At 39.4% G+C, this 17,990-nt stretch overlaps 1 protein-coding gene across 2 annotated transcripts in view; it reads left to right on the forward strand.

The window, feature by feature from the left end:
- The first annotated feature begins 203 nt into the window (after positions 1-203).
- The window catches only part of MTMR7 (myotubularin related protein 7), a 103,921-nt gene continuing 86,134 nt past the window's right edge, over positions 204-17,990 (forward strand). Inside the window, exon 1 of one of the 2 annotated variants that reach the window (XM_036894200.2) lies at positions 204-456. In XM_036894200.2, coding sequence (XP_036750095.2) covers positions 433-456 — 24 coding nt within the window. In that variant the 5' untranslated portion in view covers positions 204-432. The remainder of the gene's footprint in view (positions 457-17,990) is intronic. The other variant, XM_036894199.2, reaches the window with a different exon arrangement.

The following is a 17,990-nucleotide window of genomic DNA, read 5'->3' on the forward strand; positions in this document are numbered from 1 at the left end:
GGTCTGGAGCGCCCGCCACCAGGGCCCGGGGCGCCCTGACGGAAGCCGACGGGCGGTGGGGAGCGGCGCGCGCTTCCCACCTCTGCTCCGAGAGGCCACACCCAGCACAAGGCCCCCATTGTGTCTCGGGGAACAGTAGCCCCACAGTGCCACGCGGCTGCCCCTCTGAGACGGGAGCGAGCGGCTACGGGCGACGGCAGGCAGCTAGGGGCCGGCGGGACGCGGCAGGCGGGCAGGTGGCCGAGCGCTCTAAGGCCACGCTGGCATCGGCCCCGCACGCCCGCCTCGCGCGGACGCCAGTGCACCTGGGGGCGGAGCCAGCCCCGGGCCCGCCCCTTCCCGCGAAGCCCCCTCCCCGCACCCCTCCCGCCACGCCGCAGACGCGCGCAGGTGCGGGAGGCACGCCCGCGGGGCCTGCGAACCCGGCGAGCCATGGAGCACATCCGCACGCCCAAGGTGGGTGGCCCGGGCGCCGCGCGTGGGGAGAGCGGGAGCTCGGATGCTGAGCGGGCGGGCGGCCTGGCTTCCCCGCTGTGCCCGCGCGGCGACGGTGGGTGGTGAGGCAGCGCCGAGCATCTCCGGGTTCGCGGAGGCCGGCCTTTCTCCAGCTGCTGCATCAGGCCTCGCTTGGGATGCTGCCGGATCCCGCCTCTTGTCCTTGGATTGCGCCATGGACACAGGCGTGGACGGGAGGGAACCCCAGTTGTCTGTTGAGTAATGGGGTTGCAGACCTCCTTGTGAACGCTCCCTTCTGGTCTGGCACTAGGCTGCTGCTTTTTCTTTTCTTTTTTTTTTTAATTCAGTATTTCTGTTCGCTCCTCTGATTAGTTGAAGGAGAAACACGCCTTTCTAATGACAGGTGCAAGGGAACGAGTTTCGTGCAGGTGGATTGAATGCGCTCGGGAAGCTTGTTGAATCTGAGGGTTCAGTCGCCCCCCAGCTCGCCCTTCTTCAGACTGTCGGCCGCCAATGGGCTTACACAGAGCAGACGATCAATACTCGCTGTAGGTTGAATGTTATTTTCAATCCTTCCTTCTTCTTGCCTTTCCCACTCTGTTTCGTTCATTGGGGCGAAGCGGGCCGCTTATAGATTTGTCACTGTTGTGCTTGAAACAACACCGGCTTTTGTCACTCAACAAATGAGCGACCGGTCCATGATCATTCTAGATAAATAACACTGGAAGCGTTGACCATTCTACCAAACTTTCCTACTCATAGTTGTACTAGTAATATAATTTAGGGAGAAAAAGATGGAAGACATTCCTGTCTGATAAAAACCCCAAAGTAGTCAAAGAATACGTTTAAAAAGCCTATTGGCTATTTCTTGCTACTACCAGTCAGCTCTTCGTATTTCCAGAATGGTCTGATGTTCAGAATCTAGGCCCTTAATGGAGTTTAGTCAAAGCTAGTCTGTGTGGTGGGAGTTTAGGTGGCGCGGTGGATCTGACTCACCCCTAGGGATGTAAAAACATCTTCCCTTTAAGTTCAGTAAGAATAATTCGTTTCTAAATTCTGGAATGGTTCCTAATTACCTCTTTGTAAAAACCGCTTTACAGTTATGTCAGTTATTTTAGCTTGCTAGAGAATGTCAGTTTTAATAGTGAATTTAAATTGTATTGATTTTGCACTATGGAATTAAATTGTTGCTTCACCATCAGGAAATTGTAAACGTAGAAGAGAGTGCCATAAACCACAAGATTGGTGGCTCAAAGCTTTCAGGGCTTAAGTGGTGCTAAATAATTTATTCCGGAATGACGAATTTAACTCACAGACTCTCTCTGCCCTTGCCAAGGGCATCTGTCTTTATCAGGATGAAGAGGGTCCCTTATAGAAGTGATACCTGATGTGAGTATCAATAGCAAGAGTGATAGAGTGACATGGCACTATAGAATATGAATTTGGGGAGTAAAGGCTTTTTCTAATCTAATTCAAACTAGCTGTACAAAGCCAAGTGTGCACACCTGTGCAGCAATATTCTCATTTACTCTTAAAATTGGTCTCATTAACAACCTCTAAGCAGTGTTGTACTTCAAATTAAAAATCCCCTTCTATCAGGCAATGGAAAGGAATGAGAGAAACTGGAGAATTACCTGAAATACCATTGAATTGAGGGTCATTAACATTTTGGATATTGCAGGTGGAAAAAATTAAAAACTATAGCGGTTGGATGGATCAGATTCATTAACTCATTGATTTCCTTCCACGAGCATTTGAGAACCTTCTCTGTGTCAGGCTCTGTTTAGATCCTGCGGGTACAAAGCATCAGGTACTCCTAGTCTGGAAGGGCAAGCAGTTGTAAATCTGTATAGAGAGATATACAAGGGGCAGGTGGCCGAGAAGGGAGAATGGGTAGAGGATCAGCTGTACCATAAAGGGTGAGGGAAGTCTTCAAACAGCTGAGTCTTAACAAGCAAGGAGTCAAGGAGGCCCAGGAACATTTGAGGCAGCTGTCATGCAGTTGTGTCATTATGGTGTATTGTAATAAATCATTACAACCTCAAGCTGAAAACCTTAATGGGGATAAAGATAGAAGTGATGATATGACTCCTCAAGGCTAAACAACATCTCTTTTCATTTTGTATTTTAAGTGCAAAATTAATTTTCACAGTACAAATGCAAAAGAGAACAAGACCATTTACAGAGCTTGTGCTGCAAAGTATATAACTATTGATGGCCATATTTACCTTTATTGTTTGCTTCCAGTATACTCAGGAAATGCTGAATAGGTAGCTTGCCTTAGATTTCATGATTTCATGTCTTGGGTGGTTTATAAGGAGTATATACAAAATTTGTTTATCTGACCGCAATATTGTTTATTGAAGCAATATTTACCATGCGGATAGTGTGGTTTTAAGAGAAGAAATGTGTGTATAACATGTAGTTGGTTTCCTACTACAATGAAAGTCATTCATTTACTCGTTGTAAACTGTGTGATATTCATCACAGCCTCTATGTTCTGCTTCCATCTCTTGAGTGCAGTTTAGGGGGACAGATGCACATGAATAATCTGGAATACTTTGCATGTATTTTTTTTGTGTGTGTGTGTGTGAGTGTTGTTAACTGAAGCCTTTAATAAGCATATGCTAAGCAGGGTGTTTCTCTCCCAAAATGGTTCCCTAGGAAAAAAACGGTCCAAGGACCAGCTAGTTGGTAGCTGGGTCTAAGTGAGGACAGTGAGCATTACCTATCCTTGTCAGTGAACTTTGGGTTTTGACGTCACAATCTGGCTTTCTTTACCACTCTGAAAACTTGCTGGGAAGAAAATACCCTGCAAGAAGCTAAGGGATAATTTGGCCCTTCCTTAGTCATATGAAACGGCTGCAGGACTCCTGGAAGTAGCCTGGAGTGTCCTGTAGGATTTGGTTTGGTACTGGATTAATGCTAATGTGTCCAGGACCCTGGAAAGTAATCTCTACTTCTTATGCTTTGGTCTTCCTGGAAGATGTTTTGTTCCACATGTGTAAATTTGAGTTGTAAAATAGAATATGTGATGACCTCCAAACTCCAGCAAAGACCTTGAAAATGTCTTCTCTTCCTCTGACCCTGTTGTTGGAGCCGTTAACCTGTCCCTGGGTTTTCTCTGCTCTTCTATAATCCCTTGTCCACACAGGGAGCCTGGGTGCTGCCTTTTTTTTTTTTTAATCAAATGTACAGCACAGTGGTTCAATAGTTCCCTTCCACCGACCCACCATCCCAGCCCACTGCCCTCCGCTGTGGTAGCCACTAGTCATTTCTCAGTGTCTATGAATCTAATGCTGTTTTGTTTCCTCTGTTTTGCTTTGTTTCTATTTTCCACAAATAAGTGAAATCATATGGCATTTGTCTTTCTCCACTTGACTTATTTCACTGAGCATACACCCTCTAGGTCCATCCATGTTGTTGAAAATGGCAGGGTTTCTTTTCTTTTAATGGCTGAATAATATTCCATTGTGTATATGTACCACCTCTTCCTTACCATTCATCTGCTGATGGACATGCAGTTTGCTTCCATATCTTGGCTATTCCAAACAGTGTGGCGACAAACATAGTGGTGCATGTATCTTTCTGAATCATGGATTTTGTTTTCTTTGGGGAAATTCCTAGGAGTGGGAATGCTGGGTCAAATAGTGTTTCTATTTTTAGTTTTTTGAGGAACTTCCGTATTGCTTTCCACAGTGGTTGCACCAATTTGCAGTCCCACCAACAGTGTAGGAGAGTTCCTATTTCTCTGCATCCTCCCCAGCACTTTTTTTTTTTTTTTGTCATTTGGATAGTAGCCATTCTAACTCGTGTGAGGTGATATCTCACTGTGGTTTTAAATTGCATTTCTCTGATGATTAGTGATGTGGAGCATCTTTTCATGTGCCTGTTGGCCATCTGTATTTCTTCTTTGGAGAACTGTCTGTTCAGCACCTCTGCCCATTTCTTGATTGGGTTATTTGTTTTTTGGGTATTGATGCGTATGAGTTCTTTGTATATTTTGGATGTTAACCCCTTATTGGATATGTCATTTATGAATATACTCTCCCATACTGCAGGATGCCTTTTTTTCTGCTGATGGTGTCCTTTGCTGTACAGAAGCTTCTTAGTTTGATTTTGCTCATCCCTGATTTTGTTTCCCTTGCCTGAGGAGATGTGTTCAGGAAAAAGTTGCTCTTGTTTATATTCAACAGATTTTTGCCTATGCTTTCTTCCAAGAGTCCTATGGCCTCATGACCTACATTCAGGTCTTTGATCCATTTTTTTAGACTTTTTTTTATTTTGGTATCTTAATATACAATTACATGAGCAACATTATGGTTACTAGGCCCCCTCCATTATCAAGTCCCCACCACATACCTGGTCCATCAGCATTATAGTCACTGTCCATCAGCATAGTAAGATGCTATAGAATCACTAGTTGTCTTCTCTGTGCTACACTGCCTTCCCTGTGCCCGCTGCCCCCCACCCCACATTATGTGTGCTTATCGTAATGCCCCTTTTTCCCCTTTATCCCTCCCTTCCCACCCATCCTCCCCAGTCCCTTTCCCTTTGGTAACTGTTAGTCCATTCTTGGGTTCTGTGAGTCAGCTAATGCTTTTTTCCTTCAGTTTTCTCTTTGTTCTTATACTCCACAGATGAGTGAAATCACTTGATACTTGTTTTCTCCACCTGGCTTATTTCACTGAGCATAATACACTCTAGTTCCATCCATGTTGTTGCAAATGGTAGGATTTGTTTTCTTCTTATGGCTGAATAATATTCCATTGTGTATATGTACCACATCTTCTTTATCTATTCATCTACTGATGGACACTTAGGTTGCTTCCATTTCTTGGCTATTGTAAATAGTGCTGCGATAAACTTAGGGGTGCATCTGTCTTTCTCAAACTGGGCTTCTGCATTCTTAGGGTAAATTCCTAGTCTTTGATCCATTTTGAGTTTACTTTTGTGCATGGAGTTAGACAATAATCCAGTTTCCTTCTCCTACATGTACTGTCCAGTTTTCCCAGCACCAGTTATTGAAGAGGCTGTCCTTCCTCCATTGTATATTCATGGCTCTTTTATCATATATTAATTGACCATATATGCATGGGTCTAAATCTGGGCTCTTTATTCTGTTCCATTGATCAATGGGTCTGTTCTTGTTCCAGTACCAAATTGTTTTGGTTACTGTGGCTTTGTAGCAGAGCTTGAAGTTAGGGAGTAATCCCCCCAGGTTTGTTCTTCCTTCTCAGGATTAATTTGGCTATTCAGGGTCTTTTGTGGTTTCATGTGAATTTTAGAACTATTTGTTCTAGTTCATTAAAGAATGCTGTTGGTATTTTTATAGAAATTGCATCCAATCTGTAGATTGCTTTGGGCAAGATGGCCATTTTGACAATATTAATTCTTCTTATTCATGAGCACAGGATAGATTTCCATGCTTTGGTGTCTTCTTTAATTTCTCTCATGAGTGTCTTAAAGTTTTCAGGGTGTAGGTCTTTCACCTCCTTGGTTAGGTTTATCCTAGGTTTTTATTCTTTTTTATGTAATTGTAAATGGAATTGTTTTCCTGATTTCTCTTTCTGTTAGTTCATTGTTAGTATATAGGAATGCAACAGATTTCTGCATATTAATTTTGTTTCCTGCAACTTTGCTGAATTCAGTTATTAGTTCTAGTAGTTTTTTGGTGAGTTCTTTAGGGCTTACTATGTGTAATATTATGTCATGTGCAAATAGTGAGAGTTTAACTTCTTAACAATTTGGATGCCTTTTATTTCTTTGTGTTGTCTGATTGCCATGGCTAGGACCTCCAGTACTGTTTTGGGTGCTGCTTTTATGACACAAATTGATCATGTTACTTCCTTGCTGAAATTCTTGGATGACTTCCCTTTGTCCGCAGGATATAAAATGAGAATCCCCACAGTGTCCCAGAGCCCCACATGGACTGACACCTGTTTGCTTCCAGGCTCTTTCTATGATTATTCACTGCCCTCTGATCACAGCTAGCCTTCATGGGTTTCTCAAATGTGACAGACTTTCTTCTGCTCCAGGACATTTACACTGCCTTTCTGTCTGGGAAACTCTTATCCTCACCCCTCACCTGGCAAAATCTCTCATCTTCCCAATTTCAGTATCAATATAATTTCCTTAGAGAGACTATTGCCCAATTCCCCATCTACAGGAGGTCTGATTGTTATAGTCTATCATAGAATCCAGTATTTCACCTCATGTCCCTTGTTACAAGTTTCATATTGACTAGAGTGGTGATTTCTTTAGTGTCAAGCTCCCCTGCTAAACCAGGGCCCCCATGAAGGGGAGGATCTGATCTTGTTCACTGCTCTATCCATAGCACCTAACACAGTTTCTGTCACCAAGAAAGGATATGGTAAATAAATTACTAACTGAATAATAGAAGGAATGAATAATTCTTGATTTCAGCACTTTAGTTTTTAGTGTTTGCTTTAGTAATCCGGGCCTCATGGGCATCTCACCTGTGCCTAGATACAGTTTGTGAATATTCTAATAGTATCAGTGTTAATTACTTGTGGATGGCAATATATTATACAAAATATATAGTGTGTGTATGTGTGTGTGTACAGATATATATATATAGTATATATATAGTATATATATAATATATATTTGTGATTATGTGTAGTTTTACTGAGATAGAATTAAAATAACATAAAATTCACCATTTTAGTCATTTTAAAGCATACAATTCAGTATTTTTTAATTAAAAACCTTTTTTTAAAATTTTGGTATCATTAATCTACAATTACATGAAGAACATTATGTTTACTAGGCTCCCCCCTTCACCAAGTCCCCCACACAAACTCCATTACAGTCACTGTTCATCAGTGTAGTAAGATGCTGTAGAATCACTATAGCATCTTCTCTGTGCCGCACAGCCCTCCCTGTGCCCCCCCACATTATACATACTAATTGTAATGCCCCCTTTCTCCCCACCCCTTTATCCCTCCCTTCCCACCCATCCTCCCCAGTCCCTTTCCCTTTGGTAACTGTTAGTCCATTTGTGAGTTCTGTGATTCTGCGGCTGTTTTGTTCCTTCAGTTTTTCTTTGTTCTTATACTCCACATATGAGTGAAATCATTTGGTACTTGTCTTTCTCTGCCTGGCTTATTTCACTGAGCATAATACCCTCTAGCTCCATCCATGTTGTTGCAAATGGTAGGATTTGTTTTCTTCTTATGGCTGAATAATATTCCATTGTGTATATGTACCACATCTTCTTTATCCATTCATCTACTGATGGATACTTAGGTTGCTTCCATTTCTTGGCTATTGTAAATAGTGCTGCAATAAACATAGGGGTGCATCTGTCTTTTTCAAACTGAAGTGCTGCATTCTTAGGGTAAATTCCTAGAAGTGGAACTCCTGGGTCAAATGGTAAATCTATTTTGAGCATTTTGAGGAACCTCCATACTGCTTTCCACAATGGTTGAACTAATTTACATTCCCACCAGCAGTGTAGGAGGGTTCCCCTTTCTCCACAACCCCGCCGACATTTGTTGTTATTTGTCTTTTGGATGGTGGCGATCCTTACTGGTGTGAGGTGATATCTCATTGTGGTTTTGATTTGCATTTCTCTGATGACTAGTGATGTGGAGCATCTTTTCATGTGTCTGTTGGCCATCTGAATTTCTTCTTTGGAGAACTGTCTGCTCAGCTCCTCTGCCCATTTTTTAATTGGACTGTTTGCTTTTTGTTTGTTGAGGTGTGTGAGCTCTTTATATATTTTGGATGTCAAGCCTTTCTTGGATCTGTCATTTATGAATATATTCTCCCATACTGTAGGATGCCATTTTGTTCTATTGATGGTGTCCTTTGATATATAGAAGATTTTCAGCTTGGTATAGTCCCACTTGTTCATTTTTACTTTTGTTTCCCTTGCCCGGGGAGATATGTTCATGAAGAAGTCGCTCATGTTTATGTCCAACAATTCAGTATTTTTTAATATATTTACAATGTTGGGCAACTATCACCACTGTCTAATCCAGGACATGTTCATCACCCTCAAAAGAAACCTAGTACCTACTAGTAGTCAGTCCTCATTCTCCTGTCCAGCCCGTGATGATCACTAACCTACTCTCTGTCTCCATTAGATTTGCCTATTCTGGGCACTTCATGTAAGTGAAGTGATGTAGTATGTGGTCTTTTGTGAGTTGCTTCTTTCACTGAACAGAATTTTTTCTAGATTAATCCAACTTGCAGCCCATAGTGATATGTGACTCCTTTTTCCTGCAGAATAATCCATTCTGTGCACATACGTTTTGTTTATCCGTTCATCAGCTGATGGGCATTTGTGCTGTTTGGTTATTAAGAATAGTTCTGTTGTGAACACTCATATACTTGTATTTTTGTGTGAACATAAGTTTTCAATTCTCTTGGGTATATCCCTAGAAATGGAATTACTGGGTCATATAGTAACTCTGTGTTTACTTTTTGAGGAAATTGTAATTACATCATATATTATACAACTAAAACCTTCCTCTTTTTATGCATCCAACAATATAGAATGATTTATATAGTACACAGAACATAGGAGCTCTGGCAGTAATTGTTAAAACTAGACAAGGAGCTTAAGAATGCCTGACCTAAATAAAATATGAGGAGTAGTAATAGTAGGGCCCCAGTTGAAATGATGGGAGCCTCTTGTGGTCAGGAAAGCCAAGCCAGAGACTTGCCATCAAGTTTCACCCGCAATACCTATAGATTTGGGTGAATTCCTCTCTTCTTGAGGTCCCCAAGATATTCTGAGGTTCCTGCACCTGCCAGGAAAGTGACCTCCTTACTCACCTGGTAAGGCTGCTGGGAACCCTGTAAGTAAGGTACCAGGCCCGTTCTTCCAAGGACATTTATTGGCTCCATAAAGTCAACCTTAGTTCCTGAAAGCTGTCTGACCACATCTGAGTCTATACACGTCTCTCCTGAATATGACATTCTAGTCAAGGCCTTGGTAATATAAACAATGTTTTTTATTGTGCCCTGTTATAAGGAGAACAGATTCTTATTGAATTTATGTAAATAAATATACTGCCATAAAATATAAAAATACTAAGAGTTTCCAGATTCTGGAGGGATCAGGGAGAGAAAGATAAATATTTCAGTTCTGCTTGTAAAGGTATAATTTACTAAACTGCTGTAAGTTAGCTTAAGAGAAAAAGTTTAAAAGCAAACATTTTTTAAAAGATCAGAAACATTTGAAACAAAAATTCATAAAAATTAAAATAATTTCCCTCCATTTATTCAATCATATGTAATTCTTGTTCTGCTTGAATCCAGTTTTTCTACTAGTTTCAGAGTAAAACATGATAAAAGACTTAAAAATGGCAATGGTTAAATATCTGATGAGAGTTTATCATAGGCAATTGACAAGGAAATTTGGTTATTTCTATAGCATAACAGTTTAGTAATCCAGAGTTTAGCATCATTCATTTGACAATGCTTCCCAGGTAATCTTACATATCAAATCAGTCAGCCAAATTAGTTAAATAGTTCTCCTTTATGTTTCAGGTTCCTCTAGAAAATCTCAGTGTTAACTAGAAGTAAAAGGACTTTATTTAGAAGTTTGATTTTGGGAAGCTGTCAAAATTATCAAAAGGCTTCAAGGCACTTGCCTAAAAAGAATGGTAGGTCACCATGAAACAATACTTATCCATTTCAGCAAAGTGACAGTAAGAGATTTTTAAAGGCAAATACGTAAGGTTACATAGTTGTTAGCAAAGCTTAGCTCTTTTAATATTAAGATTTTTTTCTTGAGTACTGAAAGACCTAATTCAGACAACATGAAGCACAAGAAATTATTCTGATAAAACAATAGGAAAACCCTTCAAAATCTCTTAATATTAAGAGCAGGCCAGTAGTTCAAGAAAACTTTGTCCTTTAACAAGCAGACAACAAAATTCTAATCTTGCTGTTTACATGATATCAAAACTCATTTACTTCAATCTCACATAGCATGACCATATTAAATTAATTTTCTACAAGCATTCAACAACTTTATTTTTACATTCAGAAGTTTCCCTCGTTAAAGAACCAGCTGTACTTCAGGACAAAATTACCTTCTTTTCCTTCAAAAGTGCATTTCCATTTCTCATACCTTCTCATATCAATCTCATATCAAGTAGTCTTAATTAGTTCTCACTGAAAACTAAGAAATAAGCAATTCTAAACTGTTATACTAACATTCTTTAGATTTGCAAAGTTATGAATATATTTCATAATTTCTAGAAACATGTGCTTCTTCATAGTACAGTCTTTCAATAAGCACAAAATATTTTTACTGATAGACCCAAATTTGTTTTTTCTCTGTAATAAGGAAGCTAAAAGTGAATACACCTATAGTCAGTAATTAATGTTTCATTATCTTGTTTTATTTGGAAATGACCTAATTCATTAACTTGACTCATTACTTGGCAGAACTTTAAGGTTTCAGGTTACCAAATAAGATTTTCAGGCTGTTTTTTAGGTATACATACTGTAACACATAATTATTGTTGAAAAGTGTACCTATAAAGCTATTTGGTTCACCTGTAAACAACAGTTCATTGTAAACTGGAGTGCAGATTACCTGCAAAGGCTTCATTCAACGTCAAAGTCAGCCATTCTCCCAAGCTCCTTTTTTTTATTTGAAAGGTTTAACAGGTAACATCCACTTAAATGACTTTAAGTAAACAAGCAGAATAAAACTTTTCATTTTAATGCTGATAACCATTAAGTCAAGTCTATTTTAATTAAACGAGCATTAATGCTGAATATTTCCCATCAGAATTTCTGAAAGTTTTGGAATGCCTTGTTTTTACAAGTGCTTGTCTTTAAACGGATTGATTTTTAGCAGTATCATTCAGAGGTAACATATGTGGACACAGGCACAAAGAAACTGATGAGCGAAGATTTTTCTAGCTACTAATATCCAACTGCAAAATGGTGTTGTAATTAAGGGTCTCATTTTGGGGCCATTTTTCTCTGCTTGGTGGTTTGTATTGAGACCAAGCAGTATTACAAAAGGAAATTAGCTTCTGACTTTTTAACCTATGTAATGTAAAAAAGTATCTCAGTTTTTAAGAAAACACCCTAAGGTCTAGTAGTTATGGTGCCATTTCAGGCCAGGCGGTGTTAGTTTGTTCCATTAGGGAGTCTAGTTTAAAGACTTCCCAATTTTTGAGGATGCACCCTAATGGGGAGTCAGAATGGAGGAGGTGTCATCCATGACCAAGCCAGGACCTGAAAGGAGAAAGGAGTTTCCTACTACCACCAGGGGCAACCAGGTGTCCCTGATGTCCAGGGCGTGAGGGGTTGTACAGGTGTCTCTAGAAACCCAAAAGTACCTGTAGGTGCAGGTCATGTGAGGCATCCCTCCACACCTAGACCTAAACTGGGTGTGCACAGGAGGTCCTGTGATCCACTTGAGCATGCATAGGTGTCCCTATGGCTCAACTCCATCCCTGGCCAGGGCTCCAGAAAAAGGAGTGGGGAGAAGTGGGGGAGGGGTCAGGCCCTGAAGTCCAGGGTAGACGCCTCTTGACTGAGCATCCCGATAACCTCACTTTTAATGGCCCTGAGGGGAGATGTACAGTGGGATGACATTGAATTAGATGGGTTATAAGGCTGACCCAGAGGCCAGGGTCTAGTTCTTGGCTGTCTCATAAGGCATCCCCCAAATGGCTTAAATCCTAGGTGACCCTGGCTGTCATAGACCCAGCAGACTGTCCATCCCAAAGGGGAAGGTGATAGGTGTGAAACAAGGACATAGAAGTTGGGAGTTCAGATGTGAACAAAGAGGCAAGGAAATAGTACAGACAGAGCGCTAGCCATGGAACTGAGAATAAGAAGTGTTAGACTGAGTCACAGAGGAGGCACTAGGGAGCACCGTGAGTGGAGGAAATGGATCCTTGGAAGTAGAAACTAAAACCTATAGGGAGAAGGTGCTATGGGGTGAGGTGGGGTTGTTTTGTAGGTGGCAGCCATACTAGTGGCTTTTACATGGTTGACCCGTGCCCACCAAGGAAGTGGCAAGAACAAAGATCCAAAAGAAAAAGACAAGGAGTGTCTTAATGTAGCATAGAATTCCTCTTTATGTAGACCATTGGTGAGGACTGTGATAAGAGTCCCTTCATGGTTACCAAAACCCAAACCAGGGAGGTCTCCTCTCCCTGTACACTAGGTGAGATCTCAACACGTGGGAGGGTTCTGAATTCTGATCGAGAGAATTTACGAGCAGGTTGAGCAGGTACAAGCAAAGAATAGTTTAATAAAGCGAAGTACACACTCAAGGGAGTGTGGGCATACTGGAGAGGTGAAAAGCACTGGTTTCTAGTCTTACATGTAAGTATTTAATCCATTTCAAGTTTATTTTTGTATATGGTATAAGAAAGTGGTCCAGTTTCATTCTCTTGCACATAGCTGTCCAGCTTTCCCAACAGCATTTATTGAAGAGACGGTCTTTTCCCCACTGCATGTTCTTGCCTCCTTTGTCATAAGTTAATTGACCATATAAACATGGATTCATTTCTGGGCTCTCTGTTCTGTTCCTTGATCTATGTGTTTTTGTCCAGTACCATATTCTCATGACTGTAGCTCTGTGGTATAGTTTTGAAATAAAATTTTAGGATTATTTGTTCTAGTTCTGTGAAAAATGCAATTGGTATTTTGATAGAGATTACATTGATTTTGTAGATTGTTTTGGGTAGTATGGACTTTTTAATAGTAGTCTTCTAGTCCATAAACATAGTATATCTTTCCATTTATTTGTGTTGTCTTCAATTTCTTTCATCAACACTTACAGTTTTCAGAGTACAGGTCTTTCACCTCCTTGGTTAAATTTATTCCTAGGTATTGTATTTTTTTGATGAAATTGTGAATGGGATTGTTAATTTCTCCTTCTGCTAGTTTGTTATTGGTGTATAGAGGCAACATATTTCTGTATTTTAATTTTGTTCCTTTTAACTTTATTGAATTAATTTATTCTTAGAATTTTCTGGTGGACCTTTAGGGTTTTCTGTATGTAGTATCATGTTATCTGCAAATAGTGACAGTTATTTCTTTTTCTTGTCTGATTTCTTTGGCTAGAACTTCCAGCACTATTAAGTAAAAGTGGGAAGAGTAGGGCACCCTTTTCTTGTCCTGGATTGTAGAAGAGAATCTTTCAACTTTTCACCATTGAGGATGTTATCTGTGACTTGGTTATATATGGCGTTTATTATGTTGAGGTATATTTCCTCTATACCCACTTTGTTGAGAGTTTTTATCATAAATGGATGTCAAACTTTGTCAAATGTTTTTTCTGCATTTATTGAAATGATCATATGTTTTGTCTTCTTCATGTTGTCAATATGGTATATCACATTGATTGATTTGTATGTATTGAACTCTCCTTACATCCCTAAAATAAACACCACTTAATTATGTTCCTTGTAATATATTGCTGATTTTGGTTTGCTAGTATATTGTTGAGGATTTTTGCATCTAACTTCATCAGGGATATTGACCTATCATTTTCTTTTTTGAGTGTCATTGTCTGGTTTTGGCATCAAGGTAATGCTGGCATCATAGAATGGATTTGGAAGGGTTCTTTTCAGTTTTTTGGAATAGTTTGAGAGGGCTAGATATTAACTGTTCCTTAAATGTTTAGGAAAATTCACCTGTGAAGCTGTCTGACCCTGGAATTTTGTTTGTTGGGAGTTTTTGATTACTGATTCAATTTAATTACTAGTATTTAGTCATTCAGATTTTCTATTTCTTCCTGATTCAGTCTTGGAAGATTGTGTGTTTCTGGGAATGTATCCAGTTTTTTTATATTCTCAAGGAACGAGCTTTTAGTTTCATTGGTCTTTCCCTTTTTGTTTTTTAGTCTCTATGGCATTTATTTCTGCTCTGATCTTTGCTACTTCCTTTCACTAACCTTGGGCTTTGTATGTTCTTTTTCTTTTCCTTTTAGGAGTAAGATTATATTGCTTATTTGGAATTTTTTCTTGTTTCTTAAGGTAGGCATGTATCACTGTAAACTTCCATCTTAATAACTGCTTTTGCTGCATCTCATAGGTTTTTGGAATGTTGTGTTCCATTTTCATTTGTCTTAAGGTATTTTTTGATTTCCTCAACTGACCCATGGGTGGTTTAGTAGCCTGCTGTTTAGCCTTTGCATGTTTGTGTTTTTTTCCAGTTTTTTTTTGTAATTAACTTTGGGTGTCATACCATTGTGGTCAGAAAAGATGATTGCTATGATTTCAATCTTTTTAAATTTTTTGAGACTTGTGACTAAGCATGTGACCTTGTAAAATATCTTGGAAAATGTTCTATGTGCTTTTGAAAAGAATGTGTATTCTGCCTTTTTTAGCTGAAATGTTCTGTATACACTAAATGCATCTGGTCTGCTGTGTCCTTTAAGGCCACTGTTTTGTTTCTTTGATTTTCCATTTGAATGATATATCCATTGATGTAAGTGGGGTATTAAAGTCCCCTACTATTACTTCATTACTGTCAATTTCTCCTTTTATATCTGTTAATATTAGCTCTTATGTATTTAGGTGCTCCTGTGTTGGGTACATAGGTATTTACAAGTGTTGCAGCTTCTTGGTGGATTGTTCCCTTTATCATTATGTAATGCCCTTGTCTGTCTCTTGTTACAGTCTTTGTCTTAAAATATCTCTTGTCTGATGCAAGTTTTGCCACCCCAGCTTTCTTTTCATTTGCATTTGCATGGAATACTTTCTTCCATCTCTTCACTTTGAGTCTGTGTGTGTGTTTCTATCTGAAGTTAGTCTCTTGTAGGCAGCCTATAGATAGGTCTTGTTTTTTTAATCCATTCAGCCACCCTGTATCTTTTGCTTGAAGCATTTAGTCCATTTACATTTAAAATAATTATTGTAGGTATGTACTTATTAACATTTTGTTAGTTGTGTTCTGGTTGTTCTTATAGTTTTCCCCTATTCCTTTCTAGAATCATGTTTGAATTTACTGAGCCACGTGCCCAGCTACATCATGCATGCTTCATACTTCTGACGTGTTGAACTCACTGTGTCCTTCGGCAGCCCTTGATGACCATGGTCAGCCCTAACCATTAGGAAGTTTTCCTTATATTTAGTCAAAATCGATCTCACTTTTTTTGGTAATTGTATGTAGCTGTCCCTTGAGATATTGCCCAATACCCCTACCCTCCTGCCAGGCCCTTCCAGTGTTTTGTATGATGTTGCCATGCCCCTAACCCTTCCGTCTTACCTAAGTAGTTTAGCACTGCCTGTTCTGGCAACCAACCAGAAGCTTGGTTTTAAGTCCTTTACCATCCTACTTACTTTACTCATTGTGTTAAAGGACATATGATTGCTTTAGGTCTTGTTGAATTTGAAAAGAGTAAAATTTGGTAAATATTTTTGATCTGTGTATTCTATAGATCCATATCTCAGTGGCCTTCTGGTGAGCGTACTGTGGAAGAGAACCCTCAAGTTCTCTGCACATTGTGCTGTGAAGTCAAGTTTCCTCCGCCTTTTCCGTGAATACTAGTATCTTATACTTACCTTTGTTGAACATTATTTCATTGGATTTAGCTTATTGCATGAGGTTACTCTGTTTTTGGATCCTGATATACACCTGCTATTCCTCTCATTTTGGTACCATCCATTTCATTAGAGCTTTCTGTCTATTACCTCATCCATGATTTCACCCAAAAAAGAAACTAGATTAGGTGGATATGACTTCTTAGTAAGTGGAGACACTTGCCTCCCTCCCTCTCCCAGGATCTCAAGCCTGACAGCAGATTAACAGATTCTCTGTTTGGTGCCATGTCACTTTTGGTAAACCTGTCCTCTGTCACCTCTCCAAATAGCTCATCAGAGTAAAATGAAGTAGTCTTCTGTGGTGACTGAGTGAATTCATGATGTTCCTGTGGATGGATGGTTTCCTTTTTTAGGTTGATACAAAATTCCATTAAAGAAGCCACTTTAGAATCTTGCCTAGAATTAATGTCAAACTCACCAATGTGTAATTACAAAATTCCATATCCCTCATTTGAAAATAGTGATCTCATCTGCAAGTTCTCTGGGTGATCGAGAGAGATTGATAGAGCCATGAGAAGACTGGCTTTCTCTGTGTCATTAACCACATTATACCATCGACACCAAGTGTTTATTCTACTTTGGTCTTTAACAAATAATACTTTTTTAGGTTATAAAAGTATATTACTTTTTGATTCTAATTAGAATCAATATAGAAATTACTCTTAATATTTGAGTTGTTTCCACTTTTTATTATGACTAATGCTGCTATAAATAATTACATACAAATTTTTTGTGTGAAGAAATGTTTCACTTCTCTCGGGTTTGTACTCAGGACTGGAATTGTTGGGTTATGTGGTAACTATTTAATCTTCTGAGAAACTAACAGACCCTTCTAAAGAGGCTATACCAGTTTATAGACCCAGCAGGAGTGCATGAGCATTCTAATTTCTCCATATCCTCACCAGCACTTGTTATTATTTGTCTTTTTTTATTATAGCTATTCTAATGCATGTGAAGTAATATTTCATTGTGGTGTGATTTGCATTCCCCTGATGGTTAACGGTGTTGAGCATCTCTTTATGTACTTATGGGCTACTTGTATATCTTACTAGGAGAAATATCTATTCAAACCCTTTGCTTATTTTTTAATAGACTTCGGTTTTTACAACAGTTTTAGGTTCACAGAAATATCCAGCAGAAGGTACAGAGGTTTCCCATATACCTCCTGTCCCCACACATACACAGCCTCCATTATTGATATCCTCCACCAAAGTGACACATTTGTTACAATTGATGAACCTCATTGACACATCACTAACTTCCAAAGTCCATAGTTTACCTTAGGGTCCATTCTGTGGCTTTGGACAAATTTATGACATGTTTCCACCATTATAGTATCATATAGAGCAGTTTCACTGCCCTAGGAATCTGTGTCCTCTCTTTCCCTGCTAATTTCTGGCAACCACTGTCTTTTTAGTGTCTCTGTAGTTCTGCCTTTTTCCAGATCATATAGTTGGAATCATACAGCCTTTTCAGATTGACTTCTTTCACTTACTAATATGCATTTAAGTTTCCTCCATATCTTTTCATGTCATGATAGTTCTTTTTAATGCTGAACAATATTCCCTTGTGTGATGTACCAGAGTTTATCTGCTCACCTCCAGAAGGGCATTGTGGTTCCTCCCAGGTTTTAGCCATATTGAATAAAACTGCTACAAACATTCCCCGTACATGCTTTTGTGTAGACATGGGTATTTAGCTCCTTTGGGTAAATACCAAGGAGGGCGATTGCTGGACCGTATGGTAACAGTGTGTTAAGTTTAATAAGAAACTGCCAAATTATCTTCCAAAGTGGTTGAACCATTTTGCATTCCCACAGCAGTGAATCAGAATTCCTGTCGCACCACATCCTCTCAGCATTTGGTATTGTCAGTATTTTTATTCTTGGACATTCTAATAGGTGTGTAGGTGTATCTCCTTGTTTTAATTTGCATTTCCTTCATGACAAATGATGAGGAGCATCTTTTCATC

The sequence above is a fragment of the Manis pentadactyla genome, chromosome 7 (assembly GCF_030020395.1).
Source record: "Manis pentadactyla isolate mManPen7 chromosome 7, mManPen7.hap1, whole genome shotgun sequence".
Classification (NCBI taxonomy): domain Eukaryota; kingdom Metazoa; phylum Chordata; class Mammalia; order Pholidota; family Manidae; genus Manis; species Manis pentadactyla.